This window comes from Chiloscyllium plagiosum, chromosome 32 (genome assembly GCF_004010195.1).
Source record: "Chiloscyllium plagiosum isolate BGI_BamShark_2017 chromosome 32, ASM401019v2, whole genome shotgun sequence".
Classification (NCBI taxonomy): Eukaryota; Metazoa; Chordata; class Chondrichthyes; order Orectolobiformes; family Hemiscylliidae; genus Chiloscyllium; species Chiloscyllium plagiosum.
In genome coordinates, this window is record NC_057741.1 from 16,312,338 (window position 1) to 16,322,285 (window position 9,948).

Here is a 9,948-nt window from a genome sequence, read left to right on the forward strand (position 1 = left end):
GTTCAGATGAAAACCCTTAGTTTTCACAGAGGTGTCCATTAAGTTAACGTTGTGAAATACTGAGAAATTCAGATTTTCCTTGTAAGTATCTATTCTGTACAAGCCAGCATTTATGCGCCAGCTTCAAGTAGATCGTTTAACTTCATTAATCAAAGCAAAATCGAAAGCTATTGCTTTCAAATAAACCTGTTGGACTATAACCTGCTGTTATGTGATTTTTCACTTTGTCCACCCCAGTGGTGGACAAGTCATCAGAATCATACAAACATCACTTTGGGACATTGAAATCTCCACACCATTCTGGTGGACAGACAAGACATATGAGGCAGTAGAACTAAGAGTTTAATATAGTAAATCTGATACTTATTAAGATACATAATTTAGAATTATATATTATGTTTGTTCATCATAGCAGAAGAAGCTCCCAATGAGCCCAATAATAAATGTGTCCCATTAAAACTGGAATAAACATCCTCAGACCATTCTGGTTGTTTACAATTCTTTACAATACAATCACACTTGGACTCCTGGTGACTTTGAGCATTGTTCAACTTTTTCAGTCAATGTTTTCGACTAAGGTGGTCAGATTATCCCACCTCGCGCTTATCAGATATTCTATGAGAAGGCTTTTCTTTGATGAATAGCAGTTGCAAACTATGATATAGGATACAACAATGTGAATATATATATATATAGCAGCTGCAGATTAGGATAACCACAATATTTCACAGTAAAATAAGAAGTCAAAAGCTGACATCAAGCTAAAGAAGGCATTATTAGGATATGTGAGAAAGCTCCATCAAAGAAAAACATTTTAAAGAGGGTTTTAAGGAAGGAAATAGAGTTAGTGGCAGGGAGCTCCACCTCTCCTCCCCCTCCCCCACTAATCATTAATAATCTCCACCTGCTCAAACATTCTCCAAAACATCTGCTGCTCTCTACTTCAAGCTTTCCTTAGCCTCTCCAAACTCTGTTGTTTCCCCTTGAACCATAGAATTCATACAGTATGGACACAGGCCATTTGGCCCATCAAGTCCACAGCACTCCTCTGAAGAACATCTCACCCCCACTACCCTCTCCCTGTAACCCTGTATTTCCTATGGCTAACCCACCTAACCTGCACAACTTTGGACTTTAAGACATTTAACTATTTTCGAACCAAAGTTTGGTCATCTGCCCCATATCTCCTGGTGTGGTTCAGTGAGAAATTTTGTTTGGTAACACTGTATCTCCTTGGAATCTTTTCAACTGAAAGGTAATACTTAAATACCTTGTTGTTGGAGCCTTGCAGAGTTTTGGCAAAGAGCTAAATAACTAATAGCTGTGATAAATAGCTGACCCTTCTATCGTATCATGTGCACTCAAATCTGCACCCCTTGAACTTAAGGAAGTGAAGATAAGGGCTACTAAAGGAAACAACCAATGTAGGAGGGAATGCATGATTTGGCATGAACTACAGCTCCAAAAACTGAGATGAAGGCTTGCTGGGCAATTTGAAAGCTGCAGAAGTGCTCTGGAAGATGGAAGGCTAAATGCTCAATGGCTGATATTTGAAAATGAATCTGGCTGTGACTTGTAAAAGTGTCCAAAGACAAACATTGGGGTTAGAAGGGGGACTGCGAGGAGTCGCAGGATTAAAGGAAACTGTAGAGAGGCAGTCATGCATGTGATTCAGATGAGGAGAATGGATAGACTATGTGTGAAGATAAGGTCAAAGGAGTAGCCAGGGAAAGGAGTATTTATATGGAGGAAAACGTTGAGGGAGAACAAATGAGCTGTAAAGTCAGAAGGAGTGAGGACGAAGTGAGATGGATATTTAAATAACCCAGGATCACCATTTACTTCAACTTAGTTATAAAATTCATTCCAAGAAGGATTGTTTAACCTTTGATTTGATTAGATTGTAACTCATCCTTTTGGTCTGCAGCTGATGTGTTGGTCTCCTGCTCCAGTCGGATCTCTGTGGGTTCTACAATTGTTGAAGGGCTATTAGGTTGCTCGATGCTGTCTGCTGTGGGGACTTTGGCTTCTTCCGTTCCTGATGCTGTGGCCTCTTCAGAAGCTCCAACCACCTCAAGAGACTGGACATCATCTGGTTCTAATCATAGTTCAACACAATCATGTTAAAATATATCATGCCACTTTATTAGCTACACTTAAAGTGAAACTTTACCCCATTCAGAATGTTGCAAGGCTGCTTGCAGCAGAATATTTTGAAACATAAAAGGAGTAGATTTTTTTTAACTTTGTCAATGAAAACACGGAGCAAAGTAGAACAGGTTACTGATTTTTTTTGTCACTCATATTACATTGTGGTATAATGTCAACATCAACTCGCAGTAATTCATTCAAAACCATTCAGCTCAGAGCTCCCACATTGTTGTCTAATTCGGTGCTGTATTATCTGGTCTCAGCCAAAGCATTAGATAAACACAAACCCATTCCAGTTCCAGTGACTGGAACCTGCACAACATTACTCAGCAACTAGAGCAGATGATTTAAGCTGGCAAATAGTGGACAGGAGATATCTTTGGCTTTCAAAAAAAGTTAAATTTTGTTTCAGTGTTCTGAGGAAGGGTCACTCGACCCAAAATGTTAACTCGGATTTCTCCCAACAGATGCTGCTAGACCTGCTGAGCTTTTCCAGCAGTTTCTGATTTACAACATCTGCAGTTCTTTCAATTTTTAAAAATTTGCTTCGGTTGTTTTGTTCACACCTATAATTTAAATACTTTTGCTGAACAGATTTGCAGGGTCTCCCTGTGTTGTAAACTAATTCTTTTTTACTTCATTTTTTAAACTTCACAAGCAAATAGTCATTCTGGGAAAAAAAGATAATTCCCAATGGAATAGGAAGAGAAAAACAAGAAGACGATCCCTGGCATTGTGTTTTGTGTGCATGGATTCTTATCATCTTACCTTACAAAATGTAGAATAACAAACAAATCCAAAACATTCTGGAAAGGAAATGACAATTCCATACTTATTATCAAATTTGCTGCAATGGTTAAGATTAGATGGTGGAAAGACTGCATTCCAAAGCTACTATTTAATATAAACACAAACAGCATGAGGGGAAGCTGGCTAGAAATGTAAAAACAAATGACACTGGCTCTACGATTGTCTAAATAGACAAGGAGTAAGTCAGGTTTAGATTAGATTAGATTACAGTGTGGAAACAGGCCCTTCGGCCCAACAAGTCCACACCGACCCGCCGAAGCGAAACCCACCCATACCCCTACATTTACCCCTTACCTAACACTACGGGCAATTTAGTATGGCCAATTCACCTGACCTTGCACATCTTTGGACTGTGGGAGGAAACCGGAGCACCCGGAGGAAACCCACGCAGACACGGGGAGAACGTGCAAACTCCACACAGTCAGTCGCCTGAGGCGGGAATTGAACCCGGGTCTCTGGCGCTGTGAGGCAGCAGTGCTAACCACTGTGCCACCGTGCCGCCCACATGCCACCGTGCCGCCCACTGCCACCGTGCCGCCCACATTTGTGAGCATTTGTCTCCAGAGGGTGAGAATGGAGAATTAATAGTACCAATAAAGAATAATATTTTGCTTCCTCCTTGACAACAGAGGATACAAAAAAAAACAGATATACCTGTAAATCGAAGTCGAAGGAAGTCAGGAACTTGGTGAAATTATAATCAGTAGAGAAGCAGTACTGAATGAATTGATGGAGCTGGTGGTTGATAAGTTTTCAAGTACTGATGGACTTTACCCAAGTATCTTAAAAGAGATAGTCATTAGGTAGTCAATGTGTTGATCTTAATTTTTCAAAACTTGGTAGATTCTGGAAAAGTTCCATTAAAAATAGGAAATATAACCCTGTATTCAAGAAAGCAGGAAGACAGAAAACAGGAGACTATAGGCCAGTTAGCTTGGAATGGTGTTAGAATTGATCATTAAAGAGGTTGCAATTGGGCAAGGTAGAAAAAACTCAAGGTAATTGGGAAGTGTCAGTGAAATGGAAATCCTTTATTATTGAAAATTTAATGTGACTTGATAAAGAGGAGGCTGTTGATGTACTGCTGTTAGAGTTACAGAGAGCATTCAAAAAGATTGCACAAAAAAAAATTGTTGCAAAGTAACAGCTCATGGTATAGTGGGTAATATTCTAGCCTGGACAGATGATTGGCTGGCTGGCAGAAAACAGAGTATGCATAAATAGATCTTTTTTAGATTTGGAGGGTAAGAAGAGGCGAGTCCCACATCTGTGTTGGGCCTTCAATATTTTACAGTTTACATCAAGGAGCAAAGGCATAGTAGCTAAGTTTAAAGAGGAGAAAGTGAGGTCTGCAGATGCTGGAGATCAAAGTTGAAACTTTATTGCTGGAACAGCACAGCAGGTCAGGCAGCATCCAGGGAACAGAACAATCCTGAAGAAGGGCCTGTGCCCGAAACGTCGAATCCCCTGTTCCCTGGATGCTGCCTGACCTGCTGTGCTGTTCCAGCAATAAAGTTTCAAGTTTAAAGAGGACACATACATAGATAGGAAAGTATGTTGTGAAGATGACATAGTATTGAGTCATAGAGTCATACAGCATGGAAATAAACCCTTCAGTCCAACTAGTCCACACCGACCATATTCCCAAACTAAAAGCTGATGTTTAACCCATATCCCTTCAAACCCTTCCTGTTCATGTACTTATCCAAAAGTCTTTTAAACATTGTAACTGTACCTGCATCTACCACTTCTTCTGGCAATTCATTCCATACACTAACCACTCTCTGTGGAAAAAGCTTGTCCCTGAAGTCCTTTTCAAGTCTTTCTCATCTGACCTTAAAAAATGCCTCCTTAAAAAAAGTACAACACGTGTTTATATTGTTGACATGCATGTGTGTACCTATATGGATACATCACTATGCATCTCTACACTTACTTCAATTCAATTTTAAGAACATTTGTGGCTCTGAAGGAAGATTTTCAGAAGTATTTTTTGATCCAGCTGTAATAAAGCTTTGGGTCTGTTTAACTGTGTAAGGACTCACAACCAAGACTAACCTTAACCTCACTGCATATAGTTGCCATATTGTGAAAAGGATACAGAAGGTGCAGATACAAAATTAAGAGGTTATAATTATTAGAAAATGCTGAACTTGCCTTTCTCCAAAAAACAGAGAGTGATATTAATTTTCCTTCTCATGTTCTACATTCCTAACACAAAGAGATGACTTGATAAAAGCCTTTAAGTTTATGAAGTGGTTTGATAAGGTGAACGTACTGTAGGTGTCCCATTGTGTCCTAACCCCATCACCATCCCTACCCACTTCACCCAAAAAATACTTTGATGTGAAATAAATCAAATGTGGTATTTCATTTCTGATTGTATCTCTCTACACTTGCTCACATACACATTTACAGACCAAGTACATGGATAAGGAAACCACTTATTTTCTTTTCACAGGACATGAAATGACCTTGAATAATTAATTTACAGTAAAAGTGACACATACATAAATAAATATTGCTTTATCTTTTCTCCTCAGGTTATTGTTAATTTAAATATATTCCCAATGGAAGCTGCCATTCAATGGAGAAACTATTGGCCAGTGGAATCAACTTAGTCTCTTTTCTGTATTTTAAAAGGTGTCTGTAATTAATCTAATTGTTCTTGCTTACTTATATAGAACATACACTTTTAATTAAAAGAATTTACTGCTGTCCTTGCATACAGCAAAACACAGTGTCGGAAGTACAAAAGTAAAGAGGTATGTTAAACTTGTGTACTGTTGTGGGGCCCAGATTATATAACAGATGTGAATGCATTGGAGAGAGTACAGAAGCAATTTATAAGAATGGTTCCAGGATAGAGAAAATTCAATTTTTGAGGACAGGTTGAAAAGGTAGTTCTGTCCTGCTTGGAAACACAAGGATGGAAGGAGACTTGACAGAGGCTTCCAAAATCATGAGTGGGCTGGACATGGAAGACAGGGAGAAGTAGTTCCTGCTTGGAAGAGGAACAAGAACAAAAGGGAATGGATTTAAAGTGATATGCAAAAGAAGCAATCTTTTCCAGCAAGAAGTTAGAGAATGGAATGTACTGCCTGTAAATGATGAGTTGGCAAGTTCAACTGAGGTATTCAAGAGGATATTTGATGATCATTTGGATAGAAAATAAGTGCAAGGGTATGGGGACAAAGGAGGAGACTGGCACCAGGTAGCGATGTTTGAAGAGCCAGTGCAAATACAATGGGCCAAATGGCCTCCTTCTGGGCTTTAACAATTTTGTCTTTTCGGAAAGTAAATCTGGTATCCTTACCTGGTCTGGCCTACATGTGACTGCAGACTGATAACAATATGGTTCACTCTTAGCTGCCCTCTTAAATAGTGTATGAAACCAATCAGTTTGAGGGATATACAGAATTTTTAAAAGTGCTTTCACGGGACGTGGGTATTGTGGGAAGGTTAACATTTGTGCCGTACAGTCATAGATTCATACAGTAAGGGTCTGTTTCCGTTCTGTATGAATCTATGACTCTAATTGGAGTGAAATGAAGAATGAGATCTTCTGGAATGCATTCCTTCATAACAGACAGTACAATGGAGCAATTTCTAATTTAACTATGCAGATAGTAATCCATAGTAGAGTGGATTGCCTGCTATTCTACAGTTATAATGGACTGAAAACTGAATGTCCACTGGTCACACAAGGTCCTCCCAGGTTACTATTTAAGCAGCAAAGTTGATAAGTATCCCCCATGGAATGTTGTTGAAGTATTTTTGTGTTAAGAAAAATGATAGAAAATACCAAGAGTTGCTGTGGAATAGTCATAATATATAATGACAGACTTGAGTGCAAGTCTTCAACCTGTCCTTTTGTTGCACATAGAATGCATGAAATCTCTTGCAATCTTCTTCATTGCTTGCCACAGTTCTGAGTTCAATATTCATTGCAGACTTTGATTCTATGTCATTTACATGTATGTCAGATGATATGTCAAAAGGAATAGTTGTCCAATTGCAGAACACTGGAGGATACTCTTGCGAACTCTCCTTCAGTTTGAAAAGTAATTGTTCATTGATGCTCTCTGCTTTCCGTCTGTTGACCAATTCTTTTCAACATTGTCACTATCCCTTTAAGCACATCATCTGCATTTCGCTAAGAAATCTGTTTTGTCTTTTAAAGTCCATGCATACAACATCAATCATACTACCCTCATAAATGCTTTCTGTTACTTCAACAAATAATACAATCAAGATTGTCAGACATCATTTGCCTTTTTTTAATGTCTCTGCTGGTTGTTATTTATAAATCCTGATGTTTTTCGTATTTATCATTATCTCTAAAGCTTTCCCAACCAGTGCCATTAGGTTGGCTGACTGTAAATAGCCAATTCACTCTGTTCTTCCTATTTAAGCAGGGGTTGTAGTTTTGTATCACTCCCATACCCAAGGAAGATTAAAATATTGCAGGTAAAACCTCACCATTTCCACACTTACTTCCCTCTACAGCCTAGGATGCATCCTGACCTTTCTGCTTTGAACATCTTAATCAGGCATGGGATCATTCTGATCTTCTTGACTTGGTAACTAACTGGATGAATTCTTTCAACAAATGAATTCACTCCACTTTAAGCATTTAAATAATTTCTACAAGTGATTAACCTACTGATGTTGACAAACTTTCTAAAACCATTCTTCAAATATAAATGTATATTAAGTGGAGAAACTTACTAATATTGAGCACATTAAAACCACTGAACTTCCTTCTTCACATTATAACACCAGGCTCCAGTTGTATAAACTTCACTGACAGGATGAAGGGAGCTCAAAGAGACCTTCTTGAGGAAACTTCAAGAATTTCCACTTCTGATGGTGATCACTGAAATGAAAGTCATGAGTACTGTTTGCCAAATTTTCTGAAATGTGTTGGCCTTGGGTGAGGGTCCCTGTCAGTATTTCCTGAAGAAGGGCTTATGCCTGAAACGTCGATTCTCCTGCTCCTTGGATGCTGCCTGACCTGCTGCGCTTTTCCAGCAACACATTTTTCAGCTCTGATCCCTAGTATCTGCAGTCCTCACTTTCTCCCTGTCAGTACTACAGAGCAGCGATTGCAGAATTGTGAGGTACAGAAGGATCTGAGTGTCCTGCAGCATGAGTCACATAAAGTGATTAGGAAAGCAAATTGAATGTGATTGTTTACTGCAAGGGGAATGGAATATAAAGTAGGGATCTTTGGTTGAGTTATATTGAATGTTGGTGAGGCCACATCTGCTCTACAGTGTGCAGTTTTGGTCTTCTTATTAAAAAAGATGTGAATGCATTAGAAGGTTCACTCAACTGATACCAGAGAGGAGGTTTATCTTATGAGGAAATACTGTTCAGGCTGGACCTGCAACCACTGGAATGCTGAAGGATGAGAGGTGATCTTATCGAGACATCCTGAGGACTTGACAAGGTGGATAATGAAAGTGTTTCTTCTTGTGGAAGAGACTAAAACTAAAGTATACAGGATATTTTTCAGACAGAATTTGATAGATTCTTGAGTAACAAAGGAGTCAGAGATTGTTAGAAATAGGTGAGAATGTGGATTTCAAAGGTGCGTATGGTTTCCATCACCAAGGGGAAGGTGCTTAAAAACCTGAAAGGTCTAAAGGTGGATAAATCACCTAGACCAGATGGATTACACCCCAGAGTTCTGAAGGAGAAAGCTGAAGAGCTAGTGGAGGCATTAGTGGTGATCTTGCAGGGAGGGTCCCAGAGGACTAGAAAATTGCTAATGTAACCCCCCTGTTTAAGAAGGGAGGAAGGGAGAATGGGAAATTTCAGGCCAACCTGACCTTGGTCATTGGGAAGATTTTGGAGACTAATGTGAAGGATGAGATTTCTGAATTCTTGGAAATGCATGGTAATGCAGGACAAAGTCAGCATGGTTTCATCAAGGGGAGGGGACACATCGATAGTCACAGGTGAGGTGCTGGAAGACTGGAGGTTGGCTAACGTGGTGCCACTCTTTAAGAAGGGCAGTAAGGACAAGCCAAGGAACTATAGACCAGTGAGCCTGACATCAGTGGTGGGCAAGTTGTTGGAGGGAATCCTGAGGGACAAGATGTACATGTACTTGGAAAGGCAAGGACTGATTCAGGATAGTCAACATGGCTTTGTGCGTGGGAAGTCATGTCTCACAAACTTGATTGAGTTTTTTGAAGAAGTAACAAAGAGGATCGATGAGGACAGAGTGGTAGATGTGATCTATATGGACTTTAGTAAGGCATTCGACGAGGTTACATCTCACAGAATACAGGGAGAACTAGCCATTTGGATACAGAACTGGCTCAAAGGTAGAAGACAGAGGGTGGTGGTGGAGGGTTGTTTTTCAGACTGGAGGCATGTGACCAGTGGAGTGCCACAAGGTTCGGTGCTGGGTCCTCTACTTTTTGTTATATATATAAATGATTTGGATGTGAGCATAAGAGGTACAGTTAGTAAGTTTGCAGATGCCACCAAAATTGGAGGTGTAGTGGACAGCGAAGAAGGTTACCTTAGATTACGACAGGATCTTGATCAGATGGGCCAATGGGCTGAGAAGTGGCAGATGGAGTTTAATTCCGATAAATGCAAGGTGCTGCATTTTGGGAAAGCAAATCTTAGCACGACTTGACCACTTAATGGTAAGGTCCTAGGGAATGTTGCTGTACAGAGAGACCTTGGAGTGTAGGTTCATAGCTCCTTGAAAGTGGAGTTGCAGATAGATAGGATAGTGAAGAAGGCATTTGGTATACTTTCCTTTATTAGTCAATGTATTGAGTACAGTAGTTAGGAGGTCATGTTGCGGCGGTACAGGACATTGGTTAGGCCACTGCTGGAATATTGCATGCAATTCTGGTCTCCTTCCTATCGGAAAGATGTTGTGAAACTTGAAAGGGTTCAGAAAAGATTTACAAGGATATTGCCAGGATTGGAGGATCTGAGCTACAGGGAGAGGCTGAA

General features: G+C 39.8%; 1 protein-coding gene across 2 annotated transcripts in view; it reads right to left on the reverse strand.

Moving 5' to 3' along the window:
• Positions 1-319: 319 nt before the first annotated feature.
• The window catches only part of mgarpa (mitochondria localized glutamic acid rich protein a), a 37,139-nt gene continuing 27,510 nt past the window's right edge, over positions 320-9,948 (reverse strand). For both annotated transcript variants that reach the window (XM_043674100.1, XM_043674099.1), the window contains one exon: positions 320-2,098. In XM_043674100.1, coding sequence (XP_043530035.1) covers positions 1,881-2,098 — 218 coding nt within the window. In that variant the 3' untranslated portion in view covers positions 320-1,880. The remainder of the gene's footprint in view (positions 2,099-9,948) is intronic.